The sequence below is a fragment of the Streptopelia decaocto genome (assembly GCF_964273445.1).
Source record: "Streptopelia decaocto genome assembly, chromosome: 9".
Lineage (NCBI taxonomy): Eukaryota > Metazoa > Chordata > Aves > Columbiformes > Columbidae > Streptopelia > Streptopelia decaocto.
Window position 1 is genome coordinate 17,512,102 of NC_138664.1, and position 23,024 is coordinate 17,535,125.

At 41.1% G+C, this 23,024-nt stretch overlaps 2 protein-coding genes across 3 annotated transcripts; one reads left to right on the forward strand and one right to left on the reverse strand.

Annotated features, from left to right (window-relative positions):
* Positions 1–6,530: 6,530 nt before the first annotated feature.
* On the forward strand, positions 6,531–19,652 carry LACTB (lactamase beta). Of its 2 annotated transcripts, XR_014184820.1 has the most exons (8): positions 6,531–6,812; positions 7,068–7,134; positions 8,727–8,917; positions 9,273–9,609; positions 11,162–11,327; positions 13,072–14,267; positions 17,039–17,131; positions 19,368–19,652. XR_014184820.1 is itself a non-coding variant. In XM_082060571.1 (6 exons), the coding sequence occupies exons 1-6, from the start codon at positions 6,555–6,557 to the stop codon at positions 13,613–13,615; spliced, it is 1,563 nt and encodes a 520-aa protein (XP_081916697.1). In that variant the 5' UTR covers positions 6,531–6,554; the 3' UTR covers positions 13,616–16,582. The 2 variants fall into 2 exon arrangements, 1 of the variants encoding a protein (XP_081916697.1); XM_082060571.1 differs by lacking the exons at positions 17,039–17,131; positions 19,368–19,652 and having other exon boundaries at positions 13,072–16,582.
* Positions 17,137–21,410, reverse strand: RPS27L (ribosomal protein S27 like). Its single transcript, XM_082060572.1, has 4 exons — positions 21,209–21,410; positions 20,702–20,810; positions 18,698–18,808; positions 17,137–17,625 (listed from the first exon to the last, which is right to left on the reverse strand). The coding sequence occupies exons 1-4, from the start codon at positions 21,212–21,214 to the stop codon at positions 17,597–17,599; spliced, it is 255 nt and encodes an 84-aa protein (XP_081916698.1). The 5' UTR covers positions 21,215–21,410; the 3' UTR covers positions 17,137–17,596.
* Positions 21,411–23,024: the final 1,614 nt, after the last annotated feature.

A 23,024-nucleotide genomic window follows, 5' to 3' on the forward strand; every position in this document is an offset into this window, starting at 1 on the left:
GAGGAAGCGATGAAAAGAATCCATGCTGAGTGGCAGACATTAAGGTGAGTATGCAGCTAGTAAAACTGGTCTATTGAGTAATGGTAATCACGCTAAAGTATGACTGGAAGTTAAGTGTGTGTATGTGTACCTGACACACGCTGCTAGAGAACAGAAAGTGGATATAGCATCTAAAACATGGAAATGCTTTTGATTTGGTTCAAGGACAAAGGAATAAATGATAGTATTTCCAACTCATGCAGCTGATGGGTTATTCCAAGGGGCAGTAGGGGCAAACTGTCCCACGCTTAGTGCAGGAGTCAGTCATCCCAGGCCGCTGTCTTCCCTCACTAGTGAAGTTTTTCAAATTTTCTAAGTCATTTCCCATAGATCTGCATGCAAAGGTAAAAAAGAACTACCTAGTTTAGTTTTTGCAATTATTCTGTTGCAGTACAAATCTGTGTAAATGTATGGAAAGGGGATAGAGCTAAAATCCCTTCTTAGTGATCTGTGTAGCATATAGTCATTGTGCACTTACACATCCTTAGAGAGGCTCTTCTGAAACTTGCCCCAACTTGGGAACAATAATGCAAAGCAAAGGAGTGGAGTCTGTAGTGTGCATGGACTCGCTCCCATAAGAATACGCAAGCCCAGTGCCAAATGCCTCCACCCAAACATCCGAGATGTTACTAATTTGATAAGAGGCCGTTTCCTGTTTTTCACTAGCCTGTGCCATTTCTCAAGCTATCTGTGCTCAGTTCTCATAAAGAGTGTTTTTAGTGGCACAGAACGTGTCCGCAGAGGGAAATGAAGGTGTAATTGCAGCACAGGTGGGTGCAACCACACTAGAATGGATGGTCACAGCAGCGAACGTGTGCAAAATGGGCTGGCAACCAGCACACACATACAGCGGGAGGAGTACCTGGTGTGAACCGCAGGGAAGCATTTGCTTATGACAACAGTTATCAGTAAATCACATGCTGAAGCTTCAAATACTGTTGAATGGTTTGGAAAAATTGCTAGAGGAGTAGATACTGAGGAGGATCTGGAGTCTTCTATCTAGAAGAGCAGATAGAGACAGTAAATGCAAATCAGGACTGTATTTTTCATGCAGGGAAAGCCTGAAGATTCACATACAAAATCGGGAAACGCATTTTTCCTCCTGTTGCTGTATCTGTCAGAGCAAACGCACCCGTTGTTTTTCTCCCTGACTTGCAGGCACCTGCTGTGAAGGCGGCACTTGGGGCCTGAACGCGGCTGCAGAGCTCTCACTGCTGCGTTTCTTGACGTGTAGTTGTCTGGGACTTGTTAATTTCATTGAGCTTTGCATTTTGGGGAGAAAGCGTGGGAAGAGAGGTGGTTACGACCCAGTTGTGAGGACCTCTTTCTAGAGCACACCAGAAAGCTGTCCTGGAGTGCCCGCACCTCATAATTGCAGCGTTGGGCACACCAGCTTCAGAATGACACCTTATGGTTAATACGTGTAAAGTTTTAGGTGGTTTACACCTTTGTTTTGTAGCAACAAACCAGAAAGTTTTGTTACTTCAGTTTTGAAGCAACATACTTTAGTCTGGAAATAGATACTTGGAAAAGCAAAAGGCACTGATGCTGTCTGGTACCTGTTGCGTTGTGCAAATAGTGGTTATTCAAGGCATCTGTCTTGTACCTCTGCCCACTGAGTGGGGAGAAAAGCTGGAGAGGGTAAAAAGCTTATGCACAGCAACTGAAATCTAAGGATAAATGGGAAGCCGTTCTCAGGGACAAAATTGCTCAGTCCTCTCTGTGCTCAGTTTTCTACAAGAACCGACTGTTGCCTGGAGAATAACTTCAGGAAAAACAGGAAATAATTCAGTATGATTTTTTTTATGGAGGGGGGAGGTGGTAGTTTTCTTTCTTTTACACTGATGTATTTCACAAGTGTTCCTTCATTACTTACTTCCAGCTGGTGAAAACTATTTTTCCTCTGAGTCTCAAGGGGTTTAAAGTAGGCCCTGAATTAAGAGTATGAGAAAATCACCACTGAGAAACTGGAGTTTCAAAACTAATGATTTTGCAAAGAAGCAAAAGAAATATTGTGTTCCCTTTGGCTGGTCTGTAAGCACAGCATGGTTGTTTCAGCACTCCTTTCCCTGGCATGTGAAATATCTCCCAACCTCCCATCCTGTTGTTTCTAGGAACAGTGTCAGACTGCATGCAACTTGTAAAACTAAGGCAGTAACAATGTGGCACTATAAAACACTTTCATATTCTATTTTGTTGAAAGTAAGCAATCCCCAGGTGACACATTCTGAGTACATAGAAAAATAGAGTAAATAAAGGTGAGTTATGTTCCTTTTATGGCATGTGTGTTGAGGGGGGAGGGGGAATAAATTCACCAACCTGTGGTGCTGCACAAAGGTCCCAGCTGAGCCCAAGGGGCGGCATGGCTGCCCTGTAGGTTAGTTTGTGATGGGGACATGGCCATGGCATGACCATGCTGCTGCTGGGACCACAACAGGATCAGTGTTCCTGTGTGGGGTAGAAAAAGTACATCATGTTTAACTAAACTCCTTGAGAAGTTAAGATTAACAAATACCTGAATCATAGTCCCAGCAGAGCTGATGATGAACATGTTGGTCTCAGTGCCTAAAGACCCACTGGTTTTAATGCTACTCTTTCTCCTAATCCAGGCATTTTACATGTTTGAAGATTTGTTCCAGATCAGTGTTTCTCAGGTACATTGTTGGAGAATCCATCCATCTGTGACCTTAGTTTAGGTAAAAAAAAATCAGGGAAGATTTTAATCTTAAAGCTGTGAGTATGCACCTATGTATGTACCTTTTGGGGAAGGGGTGTCTGGTTTTTGGCTGGATCTGACTGTCGTGGCCCAGACTGTTACTGGTGCACACTGGTGAGATTAGCACTGTCACTGAAATGGTGCATACACTGTAATCATGCAGCCGTTACCTTATTTGATAAGCAAATGATAATACTCTTGAGAACTGGTATACTGACCAAGACCAAACGAAAATTGTGCGTGGGTGAGGAACCTGTGGTAACAACTCAGTTCAGCAGGACTGTGACCACCCAGAGATGCCCCTGCAGTGGAAGCAGCGCTTTGCCACCAGCCCGAACACTGGCGGGTTGGGTACTGCCATCTACTGCACAAACGCTGCAAGCCACAGGGGAACCAAAATTCTGCCTCCTGCTTCTCAAAGAAGTGAAATTGCTCCTGAAAAGACAGAGAGAAAGCAGAGCTTGATTTCTCTCTACATCTAATGTTCCTTTTATTTGTCTCTTTCGAAATTCAGAAAGAATTTGTTGGGTTTTGTTTTGTTCTGCTTATTTTAAGCCTTTCCTAAATTGATAGTAGAAACATCAGGTGTGATCAAGGGAATCATTATCCCTTTAGTCTTTGCATTTTTCATCCATTTCACTTTCCCTTATAGATATGTATACATAGATAATATTTTTAATTGCTGCTTTCCTATTTTTTTTCATTTTATCTAGCACAAATACAAATTACTGTCCTTTTTGACTATTTTAGCTTTTGTCTGTTAATTGTTTTCCGTTAGATTCAACATTTTTAGGTGCAGAAGTCTTTATGAAAGTTATAACCTTTAACTATTGCAATCAGATGGAATAATTGGAATCCATTGATTAATGGAACATTTGTTTGTTTCAGAATAAATCCAAACAAAGAAAACAAAGGAGTTTTGTTACACTGCTACTTCCTGAATTTTTAAAAGCCCCTTCCTACAAACTCAGCCTGCGAGCTTCAGTTTGGGTCTGTGGCTGTTACAAATGGTATTTAATATGATAAAAGCGCAGAGCTGGGCTCATGGTTTCAGAACTGGCCAGCCCTTTATCAAGGGAATACTAACAGGTATCGCTTGTTTCCTGTAATTCAAACCTTAGATGTTGTTTGTTAAAAACATTACCCATCTTTTCGGTTTCAATGGAAATGTTAAATTTAGAGGCATGTCACAGTAGAATTTCGCCACATCAGTGAGCTAGAAAAGCAAACGAGATCATCATAGCAAAAATACTGAGATCAAAGTCCAGACCTACAAGCAGGAGCAGCCATAATAACAACTGTTAAATATTGCTGGATCCACAAAAGCACTTGCAGAAGTGGAGAGGGACAGACAGAAGTGATTCAGTTGTTTTCGAAATGCCTGTAGATTTATTTTTTTTAAAAGAGTCATGTTTTAGGAAATACTGATGAACCCTCACAATTTGCAAATACCTGATGTTTTCACATACTATTGACCAGCACCAGCAGAACGAGCATGTTACACCTTTTGATGGTGCAGAACAGCATGAAAGCCACTGCCCACCTTGTTGTTCTCCAGCTCACACGGTAACAGAATTAAGAAAAAGCCAGTGCGTGCAGCGGTGTGCAACCACAAGATGACTGGGAAGATACATAAGGACTTTGTTTTAAGGCCTCACGTTATTGAGGCTCTAATATTTGTCTTACTCATAGGCTATAAAGCCTTAAAGGATTCTCGATGGCAAGACCCTAAAGCTGGCCTGTGTTGAGCGAGCACAGCCTGGCTTTGCCGAGAGACACGTCGTGTTGTGACACTCTTTATCATCCCAATAAGGCAAATCTCTTCACACGGGCTTTTCAAATCTGGTAAGCGCAACTTGGCAAGGAGGCAGAGCAGAGGGTAAGTCAGCTGGTTGAGTGCTAAACCACGTGGAGTTTTTCCAGGGCGTCTCCAGATGGACTTTTCTGGCTGTGTTACATAAGGAAGATGGATTACAGCTGAGCCTATATGTCTAAATGACTGGTGGATAAGGACAGAAGAAAAACATTGGTTTTTTGGTGTTGTTAAATTTAGAATAGAATTGGATTAGGCCAGTGCTTGCTGTCCTCATTTTGCTATTGGTGGGAAGAAGAAAATTCTCAAAAACTTGTAAGCCTGATATCTCAACTCAAAGTTAACAGAAACAGCAGCTCAGAGGAAGATACAACAGATAACAGTGGGACGTGTTGTGCTGCTGGATTTATCACAAAGCTCTTCATTAAGCCAATCAGAGAGAAATGGCAAGAGCCATTTCTGGCTTAGGCCCATTCACAAGTGTGATGCCAGAGTTCCTGCTGAGCAGGTTAATGTAAGAATGCAGAGAATCCAGCTGCAAAATGCTTCCAGAGACAGTTTAACACAGTGAAAATGAGTTATGAGAAAGTAAATACAGCATCTTGTACCAGCTGGGTATGAAGTTGTACTGTGATAAGCAGTGGAGTTTTATTGAGAAAATATTAATGAGAAATAAATGCCTGCAGTGAAAACCGTAGCATCTGGTCTGCATTTGGCTTCATGCATGAAAGCTGTTAGGCCTGACTTCTGCCAGACCCTGCAGTTTTGAGCTCGTTGGGCAGGAATACGATTGAACTCCCTAGGTCAGCATCTCGCAATCTTCTCCTAGCAGAGCATATGTGGAGTTCTGAAAGGACATGCTCCACACTTTTGCGAGCAAGTATGGATTTTTTTTTTTCATTTCTTAAGCTGTTGTATTCTCTGTCAGCATGTATATATTTATGGAGTGTTACAGAGCTGTTGTTCAAGAATCCTTCAACATGTATGCATTCTATTTTAAGTCATTGTCTAATTACCCCAGATAGTCTCCACAAGAGAAATGGCAAACCCCTACGTGATCCATCAAACGGGACACCGTGGGCTTTCTGCACCAGGAGCTTTGTAATGACACATTCCCACCAACCTACATGTGATTTGCGGGGCTTGAGGTCCTTACAGCAGTCCAGTCTAAGGCATTCCCTTGACAGGACTGGCTTAGAAAAGAAAATTAAAAAAAAAAAAAACAAACACAAAAATAAGTTAAAAAGAGGCTACTATGAACATTTCTCAAGTGTTTGGATGTTGTCATGTGCCAAGGGCTCTACTGCTTCTGGTATCACCTCTGGAATGTTCTGCTCATCGTGGCCCACAGTGGCTCATCCATGGACAGGGGTCCCTCCTGCGCTCCCCTTTGCCCTGTGGGACTGGGCAGTCTGAAACCCGGAACAAGAGCCACAGAGTGATTAAAGAACACCGAAATCTGCGGACTGCCCAGCCCTGCCTGTCTGTGCCGGGCTCTGCCTGTGCTGTTACATCTCAACAGTTACTTTTAAGAACCTTCCTTCCATTAGTTTGCCAGATCAGTCTTTGAATGTCGTGGCACTCCAGGCATACACCTGTACCGTGGTCTGGTACAAACGTGTCCGGGAGGGAAAGAGCTGCTCTCCCCGGCAACTACTGCTCAGTCACAGCGAGCATTGCTCCCACAGGGTGACCTGTCTCCCATTCCTGGGCTGAGGTGTGTGTAGGTTTTTGCTGGGAAGGTACTGGGTTTCAACAGGTGGTGTCCTTCCAGAAACTACAAGTGATTTTTGTGGTTACACGGTTTAGTTTTAAATAGAGTCTGTCGGTACTGCTCATATCATGTAGATATTTCATGTTTATTTAAAACAAAACAAAACAAACCGGCGGCTGCCCTCGCTCGATGCGCTCGGAGATCGGCCGAGCGAGCGCTCGGGAGCGGCTGGAGCTGCCTGGCGAGGCGGTCGGCGGGGCCGAGCAGCCGCCATGTCCGGGCTGGCACAGGCCCTGCGGCTCCGGGCAGCCCCGGGGCGGCTCTGGGCAGCCCGGCCGAGGGGCGGCGGTGCCGGGGCGCGGCCCTGGGGCTGGGGGCTGGCGCTGGGGCTGGCGCTGGGGGTGAAGGCGCCCACGGCGGCGGGCTGCGAGGCTGAGGGCGAGCGGGAGGCGAAGGCGAGTCCGCTGCCGCCCCCCCGGGACTTCGGCGCGGCCATCGAGAGGAGCCGGGACCTGCTGCGGCGGGTGAAGGTGCGGAGGGGCGGGAGGGGAACCGGCCGGAGTCCCGTGCCCGGGGACTTCGCCACCGCTGCGGGGTCCCGGCCAGGCCCGAGGGGAACGGGGCTCACAGGAGCGGTCCTGGGCGCGGTGCTGTGGGGAGGCGGCGGGCGGCCCGCGCTGCCGGGCCCGCCGGTTCGCAGCGCTGTTCCGCGGGCTCAGCCTGCGCCAGGCGGCGGCGTTTAACTGTACAGAGCCTTCTCCATGTCTCCTGTCTCTCTTTGTCAGGATGAAGCGGGAATCCCGGGCATAGTGGTTGGAGTTTCTGTAGATGGAAAGGAAGTCTGGTCAGAAGGTCGGTATATGGGGGCGGTAGTTATATGTGCTGTTGGTAAGGGGTGAATGTTTTAAAAATGAACAATTCAGACACACCGATCAGGCTGCAACTTTATCCACTAGATGTCCCATCTCCGGACAGTGGCCAGAAACAGTTGCCAAGGAAGTACAAAGTGATACTTTCCTTGGTAAACTTCAATAATTTCCAGGAATCGATAACTTATTAACTTCCTGCCTGTGCTGTTACATCTCAACAGTTACGTTTAAGAACCTTCCTTCCTTTAGTTTGCCAGATCAGTCTTCGAATGTCCTTGCACTCCAGGCATACAGCTGTACTGAGGTCTGGGACAAACGTGTCCAGGAGACATTTCGTGTTTATTAAAAAACAAACAAACAAACCCCACCACCAAACTGTGTCTCTTTTCAGAAACACTTTAATAATGTCTTTTGGGTTTTTACACAATTTGAATGGTAGTACTAAAAGGCAACATACTTCATTAATGCGTTATAGAATTTTTAAAAAATTGTAAGATTGTTACAAACTTCCTTCTGACAGTCTGTTGTTGCGTTAACTTCTGTGTACGTATAAAGCTGACTGTGGGGCTTTGGTTTCTCTTTCATCATGTCAAGAGTGAGTTGAAGAGCCTCTAGTACCATTTGTAATGTGGCCTAGTAAGAAAATGGTGCTAGAAACTTAATCACAAACTTTCTCAAATCAGATTGTTACTTGAGTAGCTACCCTATGTAAATGAAAAGATCTTGGGTGACTGACATGTCATCAGTTTTATTTATTGTATTTTAGCAAGTCATGTGGTTGGTTCTTTTTTTTAGTAGTTATTAGACAGACATACATTGCTTGCAGGCCTTGCTTGTGCTGAAAACTGCAAATACGTCATTACTGTATTTCATTGTTTTTTATGCTGCAACATCACTTGCACAGTTTCTTCAGACCTAGCTCAAACTGAAGACTAGCATGGGAGCTTGATAATGCTTTAGTAATTCCAGTTCTTGCTACCAGACTTGTGGGTTGGTTACCTAGGGAAACACTAGTATGGAGAATATTAAACTGTCTTTTAACTGAAGTCACGCTGGGTGATGTTGAAATATAGTGTATAACAGCACTGTTCTGTAAAGCTTTACAGCGTAGAAATTGCTATCAGTTTGTGATTTCCTTTCTCACTTTCTGTATTGATAAAATAAGACCCTTTACTCTTTCAGCCATTAATTCAGAACAGTAAAAGGAGTATTTATGACTGGTGGTCAGTTATTTTATGGTCTGGACTTTAGTCTCTTTTAGTTTTTCTGCACTGAATATTTGACCTCAGGAGTGTAAATTTTGGCTTAATCTTCCATCATTAGATTTGTTTTGTAGTCTTAATCAGTAACTTGGGATGCCATTGGCCAGTACAATGCGATTTGATTAACTTTCTACTACATTAAAATGTTATCAACTTAATTGAAGCAGGAGCAGGGATAGTCCAGTGCTTCATGTTCCAGTTTATCTAGAGGAAAAACATTTTAAGGAGCCAGTAAATCTAATTAATTGCAAATAATAAATTCATCATGTGTCTGTGCAAAAATATTTACGACAATGTTTTTATTTTCTTAAAGGTTTGGGTTATGCTGATGTAGAGAATCGTGTGGTATGTAAGCCGGAGACGATCATGCGAATTGCCAGTATTAGCAAGTGTCTTACAATGATGGCTGTTGCTAAATTGTGGGAAGAAGGTAAATTGGATTTAGATGCTCCGGTGCAGAAATATGTCCCTGAATTTCCAGAAAAAGTCTATGAGGGTGAAAAGGTATGCAACTGCTTATTGCTAACACTTCTTTGGATTTTTGTTACTGTCGTTGCACAGCCATGTGTGTACAGGTGCCTGTATCTGGACCTAGTCCTCTAAAACACCAAAAATCATGTAGACTGTACTGTTTGCTGCTCAATAAAGCAGCACCAGAAATTTGGATCTTCAGTTTTATATCAAGTGTGTAGTGTGCACATATATATGTATGTATTTTAACTGCATTTAATACATGATATTTAAAAGGTCTTATATCTTTGCTCCTTGTCACGTTGAATTTTACTTTTCTGGTGATTTAGTGCGCGACACATTTTTAATGAAGAGAGCTCACATTTAAATATTGTCCTTTTCTACCCAGGTCACTATTACTACAAGACTGTTGGTTTCACACTTGAGTGGGATTCGTCACTATGAAAAAGATATTACAAAAGTAAAGGAAGAAAAGGAAAAGGCAAACAGAGTGTCTAAGCAAACAAAGGATAAAGAACAAAAAGAAAAAGAAGGCAAAGAGATTGAAAAGACTGATTCTGCCAAACTGAGAAAAGAACATGAAGGTGAGGTAAAAAGACGAAATTCAAAACCTGGCGGGAAAGACAAGGAATTTGAACAAGAAGAGTATTATTTGAAGGAAAAATTTGAAAGTGTGTTTGAATCACTGAAGATATTTAAAAACGATCCTTTATTCTTTAAACCAGGTGAGTTTCTATTCATTTGGACCAAAATATGTGTTGTGTTTTGGTTTTTTTACTACTTGTGCCCCGCTAAAACCTCAACAGAGGCGTATTGGGGCTGTTCTACACAAACCATCTAGTGATGTAATTGTCTTAAAACAGGGGTAACTTTTGAAGACTGAACTCATCAGGATTTTATCAGCTCAATTTTAGATAACAGTCTTGTATAGATATATTTACCAATCTGCTGATTTGAAGAATTGTGCTCGTATAGATACCTTCTAATGGTGTATCTGCACCATAATCCAGCAGGTTCAAAATGTGACTTAAAAGTTAATACAAAGAGTCCCAGATAATGCAGGGGAGCAGAGAAAGTGAGACCTCAGGTAGAAATAAGACTTTTCTTCCAGGAGCTCTAAGTAATGCAGTAAGTGCTATGAAATGTACCAGTTATTGCATTTATAAATGCTAAAGCAGGTTATAAGTTTGGTAACAAATTTGTATCTACAAAGTATTTTGTGAGCAGATACCAACTTGCCTTGTTCATGCTCTGGGCCTTCTAGGTATGAACCAAAAGCAAAAAATGTTAGTGAGGCGCTAAACCAGAGCTTAAAAATTCTACAGGAAGGCCACAGAATCACAGAATTGTTGAGGTTATTTATTGTTAGAGTTATTTAAGTTAATTCTAGAGAGGGCTTTGTGGAACTTCAGGTGTAAGTTCTAAATGAGTTAGGTTGACAGGGAAATGATACGCATTGCTGATAAACAGTAAATAATGTGCATTTAAGGGCAGAGAGGTAGGAAGGGGGAGAAGTTAGCCACTTAGCATCTTGGAGAGTTCTAGGATCCATTTTGAGTAAGGAATCTGTCTCGACTGCAGGCAGTTCAGCCATTGCTTGGTGTGTAGATGTTTCATAAAAAGCATTAGCGCAAGGATGATAGTTAGTTAAGAAAATGAAACATTGTTTTGTAAATAAATTATATCATCTTAAATAATATGCATGTTAGTGCTCATGTAATTTTTCAGGATATTCTAGAGCTAGAAAACTAGAACTAGAAACACTGGTAAAAGTGACCAAGACCTTTGAAAATCTTGAGCGAGTGCTGCCCTGGTCTTTCTGTCTCTAGGGTGTAGACACACAAACCAGTCACAGTAGGTGAGCGTCTTTTAAGAAGTAATTTTTTTGTTTGCTTCAGCTTTCCAAATATAGACATTATTGTTAGAGCCAGTGTGGTAAATCTTGTGCAAAGGGTGTTAAATGTCAGTCTTCACATCTTGGTGCAAAGCCCGGCCGCGCATGCAGATCTCTGGAAGTTCTCCAGCTCTGTCGCTGTTCTCAGAGCTGCCTGCACGTAGCAAGTGCCCGTGTGTGTTCCCAGGGCCCAGCATCGTAAGCTTGTGATCCACATCATATTAATGTGGGGGCGACGGGAGAGTCTTTTAATTGATTATTCATTGTATATATGGTTTTGTGTGCACATGTGATTACTTAAATGTTATCCTTCAGATTCCATGTAAGCATCATGGAGCTAACTTCTTTTCTTTCCCCTCCCTTTCTCATTGTGTTTCTTCAAGGTAGTCAGTTCTTGTATTCAACGTATGGGTTTACTCTTCTGAGCGCTATTGTGGAGAGAGCTTCAGGTCAAAAATTTACAGATTATATGCTAAAAATGTTTCGTGATTTGGATATGCTATCAACTGTACTTGATGACAATGAAGCAATGATATATAACAGAGCAAGGTAAATAAGGACGAAGCTTTTTTTTTTCCCCCAACATTTGTTGCTCCTTCTATCTTTATTAAACCAGCTGAATTAAAAATGTGTCAGGTTTATTTCAGGCTTTTGAATGAAGTGGCTTCTGTTATTTCAAGGTTAGTCGTGTAATTGATTTTGTGTCAGGATTATGGTATTGGTTAATTAGCATGTAAAATTACAGAATAGGAAAGAAGTATTTCCTGTTAGAAGAGTATATATGGAGGGGGGAGTGGCTTGGGTGACTGAAGTTCTCATTTGTTTTGCAGAAAAATTGTAACTGAATCACAAAAGCAGGTTATAGAAAAAGTCGTGAAAATGACACTCAAACTTTTTAAAATTATGGCTTCTAAAATGCTCTCAAAGAATGAAAATGTTGATGATCATGTTGAATCCAAGGTTTATAGTACTTACATATAAGTGTATATTTGAAGTGTGTCGGTGTGTACATGCACAGACATACAAAGCAGTTTGTAATGTTTAGGGGTAGCTTTGTTCTGTATTCTAAGATGCTTTGTGCTGGTATTTATTTTGCTTGCAATTTTTCAGAGGCTCTTCCGGCTCTAATTCTGGATGCTGGTGATGTTCTCATCAATTATCAAGCTTGACAGTCAAGTTCTTTTAAAAAATATGTTAAACCATTTATAAACAGAAATATGGTAGGGATGAAAGAATTGGGACAGACGCTGTTTTAGGGGTTTTTATAGGCTGCTCATTGTTAACCAAAACTAAGATGCTAACGAGATGGTTTTGCTTCCACAAGCAGCCAGCTTGGTGCCTCAAGCTAGAACAGATTGACATGTCGTGTTTTGTTCAATAGTTTGGTTATACTGTATTTCACAGGCATGAAAATGTTTGAAAAATCATGTTCTAGATCTTTTGGAGGCATTAGTCAAGCATTTCAATATCTTTGTAACAGGTTTTATTGTGATTAAAAAAATGACTTGCAGGGACTGGATGTGGAGTGTGTCTCTGTGCTGTTTGATAATAGGCTTGCCCTGCCCCACTACCCCTGTCACCAGCCTAAAGGCCAAAGGTTAAAATTCATCAGATTATATAGTTATTCAACATGCTATTTTCAAAAGCCTGCACTCATGTTGTGTTGTTCCTGATAATTCATTCTGCAATTCTGGTTGGTAGTTTCTAATTTGTATTTTAATTACGGGTTTTGCGAGACTGTCGTGCTTCTCACTTTTCTTAGTAGTTCCAGAATATTCAGTTTTTGTAGTATATGGCAACCGTAATGGGGCAGTGGGGGGAAATCAGTCCTAAGTGGAAACTCCTGTCTCAGAGCAGTCACCTCCCACCTCAGTGAAATTTCAGCTCGGTGTCTGATAATCATGGGGTAGTTGTAGGATTCCTCTTTCTTAAAACACTTAACATCTAGTACAGGGATTTAATAAAAATCCTGTGCCGGCTGACCTGTAGATTTCTGTTACATCTCTTATGTGTATATTGCCTTTATTCTTACTATATCCTCAGTAGAAGGCTTAGTACTTTTATTGAAATTAAGCTTCTAACCTAAGAAGTCACCTTCATTTTTGTTTTCTTGTCTGAATTTCTTGTTGATTTTTCTGCAAGAAATATATTTAAAGAAAGTACATTTTAAGAACTTCTGAAGTTTCATGAGAACAAGCTAATACATGTTCAGTTTGCTTTTTTAAGGTAGGGCAGCTTAAAATTGTTGTGCATACTATCTGAGAATGACAAGTTGAATTTTCTTGAATCCTAGGTGTTACGTTTACAACAAAAAGGGACGGCTGGTAAACGCACCGTATGTGGACAACTCGTACAAGTGGGCTGGTGGTGGCTTTCTGTCGTCAGTAGGTGACCTTCTGAAATTTGGAAATGCCTTGTTATACAGCTATCAAGCTGGACAATTTAAAAGCACGAATGGCAAACTTCTTCCAGGGTACCTCAAACCAGACACAGTCGCAATGATGTGGACCCCGGTGCCAAAAACAGAAGTGTCGTGGGACAGGGACGGTAAATACGCAATGGCTTGGGCTGTTGTAGAGAAAAAACAGCAATGTGGCTGTTGCAGGCAGCAGAAACACTACGCATCTCACACAGGCGGCGCAGTGGGGGCCAGCAGCGTCCTCCTCATTCTTCCTGAAGAGCTGGACTCAGAAGCTATAGGTTCCGGGCTGGTGGCACCACCCAGAGGAGTAATTGTCAGTATTATCTGTAACATGCAATCAGTTTCACTCAACAGCACTGCCTTAAAGATTGCAAGGGAATTCGATAAAGAGAAGTGGGCACAATATAGAGATTAAAAAAAGAGATATGAGTAACTGAACTCACTGTGCTGAAACACACACACACACAAAATGAGAAGAAATTGGACTCTATGGTCACTAAAAATACGTGAAGAAAAAGCATCCAGAATTCACTTAACTTCTGCTAGTGGTGCTAAACCTATGTGTAGCTGCAATTCATCTCTCAGGGAAGTTTCTAACATACAGAAAAAGAGAATGTAACAGTCAAATTTGACTTCCTGTAACACCTGTGTAAATCATGATTACTTTAGCAGGCTTCTTTTCTCATCCAGTCAAGCACTTGACCAAGATTAAAAAGAAAAAAAAAAGGCATTGGTTTCTTGCACTGAGAAGTACAACAACAAATTATCTACCTTAAATGTTAAACTTTTGAAAAATGTCATATCTTGATTTGAGCACACAAAGATGTAATTTGTTACTCTCACAGTTCCAGTCTGCCAAAACTGTTCAGTATTACTTTTCAAAGAAAAATGGTTTTACTGTTGATTTTCATATTTTCACATAGTGCTTATTTGCTTTAAAAGCAAAAAAAAAACCCAACAAAACCCAAATCTTGAAGCTACCTCCAGAATGCAGATTCATACCAGAAGTATGCTCTTGTCAGAGCTGTGGATTGTTAAGAATTAGAAAAGAATGAAGCTAGAGTCACGTAAGTAAAAATCTTACTGTTACTTAGATATCCTCTCTTCTGTTTTTATTGGACACAGAGAATGTGTGAAACTAGTTTTCTGTGAAACAAGCATATTATTTCCACAGTTGAATATGCCTGAATAGCACATGGTAAGCTGTCAGACTGTCTTAATGGTTTTGAATGACACACTTGCTACCTTTGGTAGCCAGAAATGGCACTGTATTCTGCAATGCAGATATTCCTTTAGGTATAGGAATTAGGAACTCAAATAACTCAATACAATTTAAAGCCCATTCTTGAAGCCAGTAGTAGAAGTCTCACAGACTTTGAGAGGTTTTGTGCAAAACCATCCTTTTTTCCATTTGGACACCTGCCTCATGTGGTACATGGTTGAACAAGAAATTGTCAGTTGCAAAGAAGCAGTTTCTAGTCTTTACTTTTACTATAGGAATACAATGACATCTGAATATGCTAATTTTATATATTTCATAATGGCATGGAAGATCTCCAAGATCTACCACCACTCCACACTTCTGCAGTTATATCAGACAGTATTTCCAGGCTGAGACAAACCAAATAACCTTCAGGAAAGGTTTGAATAGAATACTTCTGTCCCTGCAGTGTTTAGCAGCTCTGCTTCTCTGTGTGTAAGGAGCAAGATGTCTTAGATAACAGCGAACAGGAGACAAACTTATCTGCCTTTTCCATAAGTTAGTGCTTTTAGCATTAACCTCATAGTCATTACCTGCCCTGTGATGAAATAAGACGCTGTCACCTCTGTTAGCAGCACGCCCGTGATAACGTTTATTGCCCAAGATTGGCAAACCAGGAAATTGAACATTTTGAGGCGTCAGTGTTTACCTACATTTTTAATCGAAGCTAGTAGGACTTGTGGACGCCTCTTCATAATTATAATAGTTCTTGTGCCTTTAAACAGTAAAAGCTTACACTTAAACTATCTGCTTGGGTTTTATGGCCCACTCACCAAAACTGCACTTTTTTATTCATTAATAATGGGTTGGATTTATCTCAATAATATAAAATCAGTGGAGACAACAGAGAGAACCCTTCTGAATCAACTGTCATTTGGTTGGGCAGTAAGTTATCTGCTCTTCCACTGAAGTCTTTGATATTGTTTGACAGTTCCAATACAGAAGTACTGGAGGTAGATGAGCATCTTCTGCAGTAGCGACGTTCTTGTTTTCTTCCAGTCATGAGCACCTACAAGCTGGGTAAACGTGCAGCTGCAGAAGTTATTGCCCATTTTACACAGGGAACTGGAGTAAGTAGGTCTGAGTTGTTTTCATGTTGAAGAATACATGGATACAGACCAAATACAATGTTTTAAATATAGAAAATCTGAAAAGTAACTGTTATTTTAGGATTTCTAACATGCTTTTCTTGTGTGATACATCTGTTTAGCAGATGGTATTTATTGTTCTTGAAAACTGTTTCTTGTACTTGAGAGAAGCCAAGTTTCACTCACCATTGTGTTTGGGTTTCGACAAAAGATTCAGAACGTAGAAGGCACAGGTTTACCATTATGCTTGGCTGCACATGACCGAACTAATAAATGTAAATATTCGAACTATGTATGAAAGTGTTTGGGGTTGTCACATGCAGGGACAGGAGTTGAACTCAATGATCCTTGTGGGTCCCTTTCAACTCAGGACATTCTGTGATTCTACAGATAATGGGAAGAAGCGTCTAAGGCATTTCTAACACCAAGATATTAATGACAATGTCTCACTCCTCTCATAGAGTATGTTTAGCCACCAACTTTCTATATGCATACCTTGTTCTTTATCTTCCATAACGTAAAGCTTTTTAAAAACCCTCTGTTGTCACATGTACAGTATGGGAGATGCTGTGATGTCTAATTTTCAACTTCCAGTACCTGGAATAGAATGGGTCACTGACTTTCTCTGATTTGGTATTTACTTAATAATGAGTTCTTATTGTTTATGGTGGGGGAAGAGAAGGCAGAGATCTGGGAGACCAGGGATCAGTCTGGCCTGAGCACGTGTATTGAGGTCGCAAGTGAATTAATATTGCCTCTTTGATCTCTGTTCTGAAATCAGGTATTTGATGGACTGGCATTAAGTGTGGGAAACTGGTCAATTCAGAGCAGCTTTCGTGATAAACTTGCTCTTAAATGAAACTTTATTGTGAAAACAGTATGGTACTGACATAAAACTGTACTTTTCTTAAAAGGCATGTATACTACATTGGTGCATCTATTTCTGTACCAAGCATCTACTTTTTGTATCTGGTAATTATAAATGTTCACTGTTTGAATTAACTGAAATAAAACATCTTGCAAATGCAACAAATTATAATATTGGGTTTTGCGGGGGGTTTTATTGACTAGAAACGTTTTAAAAGGCATAAGAAGAATACAAGTTAAGTAGAAGTTCCCAACAACGATTAGTTCACTAGGACACCTGAAATTTTGAAAGAGATGTTGATACATGAGATATTATTTATTAAAATAAGACTTCATTTGAATGTTTTCTCATGGTTCAAAAAAAAAAAATCTACTTTTGAACAGCCATTTAGAAAAGGATGGCTTTGAAAAACTGAAAACCTGTTTTCTCACTGTCTTAATGTCAGTGTTTAATACTGAAAACTTGCATAGTTTTGCTTTACTAGTTTTTTTTAGTGACTGGATACAATTCACAGCTGTTAGTGTAGGTTGCTGACTTGCTGTTTCTTATATGCCAATATGCTTTCTCTGTACCGAATGCTTTTGGTGTTCTGCAAAATATTCCTTTTTTTCTTTTTAATAGATAGAAATCTTAGTATAGAATACCAAATGCAGTCTTGAGACCAGATTTGAGGGAGGAAAAAAACATGCATTCCAGAAAAACAGCTGAACACAAGTGAGTAACTTTGTATTTTTATTTATCATATTACTCAATACAACCTTGAAAGCAAATGAGCTATTTTAAATACATGGAGCCTTTGCAACCCTTGCAGTGAGGGTAGCTGCATACAAAGTGCATTCTTACAGCAGTTTCTGTCACCATATGCATTACACTTGCTGTAGTTGCTAATTAATGAGGGAAAGGATGCAGCAAGCCCAAGGTTTTCATATTAAATGACACCACCCAATTAACAATATACTGTTTAACAGTAAAATTATAAAAAGAGAGCTCAGTGGCCTGCAAACTTGCAGGAAAAATTTGCACTTCAAATTACTTATTGAAAAAGAGATTCCAGCTCATTAGTCACCCGTAGCGTGTAATTGTTACAAAATCAATTGTAATTACATTGTTGTATTAATGGGCATTTTTAAACTGGTAAGGCTTTCAGGAACACAGATCCAAAACCACATCCTGAAGTGTTCAGTGTTGCTTTCTTCTAAATGAACAGCCTGTACAAAAAAAAACAACCCCATATAAGTATGAATAGTCCTTAAATTGTTAGACTGCCTTGGAAAACTGCCCACCCAACCTAAGTAGGAAAACTCATGCAATAAATTAGATTTCATGTATCACAAGAGGTGAAGACTTAGCACTGACTCAACCAGAAAAACATGGCTGTCATATAATTCAGCTTAAAATCAGACTAAGGTGTACAATTTATTTTCTTCCAGATGCCTTTTAAATTTTCAGTCTACTGTTCGTCCCTTAGTGAGACAAACCCCAAACTGAAACAGCTGCTAGGAGTGTTGTTACCTTTTCAACTGCTCAACAGCCTTACTCTGGCCTTGTATGAACTATGCCTGTATAGTAGCACATGGTATAAGCACTACTATATGTAATTTACATATATATTTACCTTTTGTCCTGTAAACAAAATGTGAATTAAACCTGGATTTGATCTTAATTTTTTTTTAAATATTGAAGTGTTTTCAGTGTTTTTCATATACCCCAGACATGGGGTTGCAATTCAAGATAAAGGTGCTATACCAATTATCTGTATATAACGATAAGTGGTTATTTTTTCCCTTATAATTTATACCAACACATTTTGGTTACATTACTTGAGCCAGGGAACTGCCTTACAGTACTATGGCTTCAAAACAACCAGGCAAGTCACCACTGACTAGTAGTGGCACAGAATCACCTGAGCCTGGCAAAAGTACCCTACTCCTTTAAGGGTGCTTTTTAAGGCTCTAACCTTAGCTCAGAATTAAACAGGCTTTTTATTACAGATAGGCTAAAGGAAATGACAAGTTAAAGCACCTGAAATCAACCATGTTTTATCATGACGCAGCTGCTTAGCTGCCTGGCATATCTGTATAGCCATTTAAAAACAAGAAATTGAAGAAAAATTTGCAATTCAGGGCCCATTAATGTTTTTACTAGCCAACTTTATGCAATTTGCAAAACAAGTGTTCCAATATCAGTTTTCAAAATCCAAGCTCAAATATTTGCAGGCTATAAATACATAAATGCATTTACATAAGTGGAATATTTAGGCTGCTAAGCATTGCCCCTTACCTTCTGTGAGCCTGGCTTTGCCCCCGGTCGGCTGACACAGGACAGTTGAGCATCCCACACACAGAACTACTGTCTGAGCGTGGCTGAAAACTGTGGTGATCTTGTAGCATCCTGGAAAACAGCATTATTAAGCTTTCTGTTGAGTATTTCTACCATGTTTTTTTTTAATTGTATGTGTAATTGAATCAGATAACGCTAAATACACTTGTCCAAAAACGTATCTACATTTCATTACACAGCATACCAAGTAAAACAAAGCAAAACATTGTTATTGTGGTCTGAAGTACTTTTACTAACATGCATATGAAAGCATGTTAGTTAACTGAAACTGTTATGACTCCCCATATGAAAATCCACTCAGACTAATGGCAGACAAGCCCTGATTTTCCTGTCATATGTCTCCTGCAAGAAAAAAAATCAAAGAGTTCTAGACTAGCCATCTGCACTGAATAGAAGAGCCCATCTAGCTAGAGAAATATTTAACTTGTAATAGTAGAACATTGCTGTTGGCAAAGCCTGGCAGCTGTGAGTGTAAACAGTGCTGTTCAAATCTGTGTTTGCTTTCTGTTTAATGATTGGTACATACAAGGCATGTGCTTGGTTGCATTCTGTAAAGCTGGCATCATATTCAAAGGAAAAGACTTGCACAGAATAACTTCATTAATTCCAGATGCAAGAAGAGGCTTCAGCAACACTTCGGAGGGAAATAAGCCCAATCCATTTCAGTAACTTGGCAACAACTTCCAACAAGGCTGAAGGATGCCTACAGCTGTCTGATATTTTCAGTGCCTCGTGCTTAGGACTCTGTCATTGCTGAAGCTCTCCTCCTTTGCTCTGTATATCCCTCAAACTCAATAGCCAATTGATCCAACGTTAATGAAGATAACCAGTGATCTAGGGGCCTGTGTTGACATTAAATGTATCTTATTATATACATGCATGTACATTGAAGTAAGTTTAAAAGAAAAGTGGCTTTGCCTTCAACTATGTTTTTAAAAGTAACTAGACTTTACTTTCAAGCAGTTTTAATGAATTTACCTCACTTTTAGATGGAAAACATTGTCTCGGAGCTTCTTAGAAATCTAAGCTACTAAGAATCAGATAGTAAGAAAATCTGAATACAGCAACAATTCCCTGCTTCTAGTCAGCATGATCACTATTGTAAGTAAGTCTATGGATTTTCTTGCTGCTCTAATCTTACACTGCAGTTGTTTCTAGGAGATAAGTTACCACACTTGAGAATCTCTGTGCCTCAATATGGATGTAGCTGTGCTGATTAAAGAAGCTGTTTGCTGGTAGAACATACTCCTGTAACTGTGCCAGGAGGTCCCATGTTTTAGTTTACAAAGGATAAGTTGGTTATACAGCTGTTTCTGAGCCAAAGCAATGAAAATATGTGAAAAGCGGACACAGGCAACACCTTATAATATAACCCCTATATATGTGAGTTAGATGTCAGCTTACTTCTTAATAGCAATGTACAAAAAAGGCGGTTGTAGATGTTTTACTTTCTGTGTGAAGTCCCAGTACGGCTGTGTATATCCTTGGGAGAAGTTCTTCTGATTTGTCTTCCAGAATCAAGCCACTTACAATAGGAGGAAAAACAATGTTGTTTTCTATTTGAAACTTGTGGCAGGAATGCCTTAAAGCATCCATTTCATCTCACTTCTTATACATGCAAATCTGGGGGGGGGTGTTTTTTTCCCCTACATGCCAGGATTTCATAAAGGAGAAAACAAAACAAGAAAAAATTCTCATGCAAACCTCCAGAAAAGAAAATAAAAAGCTGATTGTTTAAATTAACTTTTGAAAAAAAGGTTTTAAACACTTTTATTGTTAAAAAAACCTCAAAGCAATATACAGACTTTCTCTACAGAACAGATAAACTACATTTAGCTTTAAAAATATATTTTTTTTTTAAAAAAACAGACTTTTAATGAAGATGAACCGCATACAAAATTAGTTTAACTCCTTCTGTAAGACATAAACATTTTAAATGTTTACCTGGACATTTTACATCCATAAAGTAGGAGTTTGGGCTCTGCACAAGGCGTTTCTTTTTGTGCTTTCTCCTCTCATTCTCCAAGGAGGGGTGCAGCAGGTCTTTAGCCAGCTGGGGAGGGCAAGAGGACAAGGCCCCGCACGTTAAACGGCGCTCGGGCTGCTCGGACAGACCCGCTGCCGCCGAGGCGCCCTCAGGGTGTTCCCGGGGAGCCAACCCCGCGCAGGGCCGGGCTGGCGGCACAGCCGGAGCCGCTCGGGGCTCGGCCGGCGCTGGCCGGAGCAGCGGTGAAAGCGGAGCAGCGGCGAAACCGGAGCGCCCGCAGCCGCTCCCCGCCCCGACGGGCGCGTCCGCGCCGCTCCCCGCGCTGCGAAGGCCGCGGTAGCGGGGGCTCCTGTCCCGAGGAGCCCCGAGGGCAGGTGTCAGCCGGGAGCGGCCCCCGGGGCCGGGCCCTCGGCCGGTGGTCCCGCGTCTGCCCCGAGGAGAGGCGCGGTGGGTGTACAACTCACAGGCATGTCCGCCGCTCCGGGCAGCCCCCTCCTCGCCCGCTCCCGGCGGCTGCGCAGCCCGGGCTGCTCAGGGCGGCCAGCTGTGCTGAGTCCCGGGGCGGAGCGCCGGGCGGGGCCACCGGGGCCACGCCACCCCGGGGCCGGCGGCGCCGCCTTCTGATGGGCCTGCCGCAACCGCGCAGCAGTTCACCCCTGCGGGGACGTTGTTTGCCGGATTTGCGAAAGCGCCATCCTGCTGTTTCCCCGCACGTAACTTGATTTGTTAACCTTTAATTGGCTGGGCAATTAGTGCAGAGGGAAAGTGCGCGTTCGGTTAAGTGCCCGTAGTGGGCTTCGGTGCGAGCTCACGGTAGCGCGGCTGCTGCTTTCACACAGACGAGGCATTCACAGAAAGAACAGCGAGAGACTTCACAGCAGCCTTTCCGGTGCTTATGGTAGAGCGGCACCACGGTGCTCCCTCTCACTGCACCCAAAAGCTGGTTAAGCAGAGTCTTAGTATTATTGCAGTTCTCTTTTCAAAAAATCGGCGTATTTTTCCCTCTGACATATTAATACATGACACAGTATTTTCAAGTAATAAATGGAATCTAGAAGTCCCATCTACTTTTATAGTAGATGCTGACTAAATCATCACTCGCATGTCATTTAGTACTATATGACAGATTGCATGAAGTTGTATCTATGTGCGTATTCTTTTGCGGTTTCCCACCCTACTCAGAAAAATGCGGAAGCACTTGTAACTTATCATTTATGTGTTTAAATTAATTTAGAGAACCTATGAGAAAATATTGCAGATAGTTGGAATGCAAAAATATGTTTCATTAATTATTTTTTAGTAAGACGTTGAGTGTTGTGTTTGTTTGCTTGTATTTTTTGTTTGTTTTCCATGAGTAAATTAAAATAATCACAAATATAATAAGTAAAGACTCGGATTCAATTTAATCAAGCCCATAACACTTGAAAGTGTAATTCACTAGTAGTCCAGTAAGTGGCACAAATAGACCTTACAAAAACTGCTTAGTATGAAAAGTCTTCCAAAAACGTACAACTGGCAGCGTGGCAGCGTGTTGAGCCACATCCTTTCTGAAGAGAGAACTGATGCATTTAGCAAAAATTATTTTAGAAGTTGGCCATGAGCAGAAGTGAAGATGCAAGTTTTACGGAGTCGTATCTTTCTGACAACAATGTTCTCAAAGCTGGGATGGCCTCTTCAGTGCCGACACTGTACTCAACTGTCAAAGTACTTTATTCTCACTCTGAAATGCTACATTTTTCTGCAAGAATAGACCCATGTGTTGTGCTCCAAGCCATTACATTAGTTATCCTTGCCATCACAACCATTGTCTTTTAACACTGTTATGGTGTGTTAGCATTTTTTCCTTATGTGCTGGAGCGGTGATGACACACAGACAGGGGTATTTTGGAAGGATTTTTTGTTGTATCATGGGGAATTTGATATGGAAGGCTCTGACTCATACTTTCCTCTGCACACTGTCCTGCGAAGCTGGGAACGTAAGCCAGTTACCAGCGCAGTCAGCTCTTGAGTCTTCGCTGTTCGTACTGCCTTTCAGTCTTTTTCAAATGAATGTTATTTCTCTGCAAGCAGAAGGGAAAGGGAGGAATCTCTTCAGCCTGTTGATTCAGAATCTGAAGAAGAGTCATGTTTTATTTGTTTAAGAAAATATCTTCATAATGTATAATGCACCACTAACAAAACCCCAGAACTTCTAAAGTACCGTTCTCCATCACCTCTTCCTCCTGGCTTTCCCTTCTTAAATATCTTTCCTGCAAGGACGCTCTGGTGCTTGAGGAAAAC

Coding starts and splice junctions, on each gene's coding strand:
- LACTB (XM_082060571.1), top strand. CDS start 6,555: ATGTCCGGGCTGGCACAGGCCCTGCGGCTCCGGGCAGCCCCGGGGCGG. Junction 7,135..8,726: donor AAAGGAAGTCTGGTCAGAAG/GTCGGTATATGG, acceptor ATTTTCTTAAAG/GTTTGGGTTATGCTGATGTA. Junction 9,610..11,161: donor TCCTTTATTCTTTAAACCAG/GTGAGTTTCTAT, acceptor TGTTTCTTCAAG/GTAGTCAGTTCTTGTATTCA.
- RPS27L (XM_082060572.1), bottom strand. Junction 18,809..20,701: donor TATGGATGTAAAATGTCCAG/GTAAACATTTAA, acceptor GCTGTTTTCCAG/GATGCTACAAGATCACCACA. Junction 17,626..18,697: donor CAAAGCCAGGCTCACAGAAG/GTAAGGGGCAAT, acceptor TTTTTTGTACAG/GCTGTTCATTTAGAAGAAAG.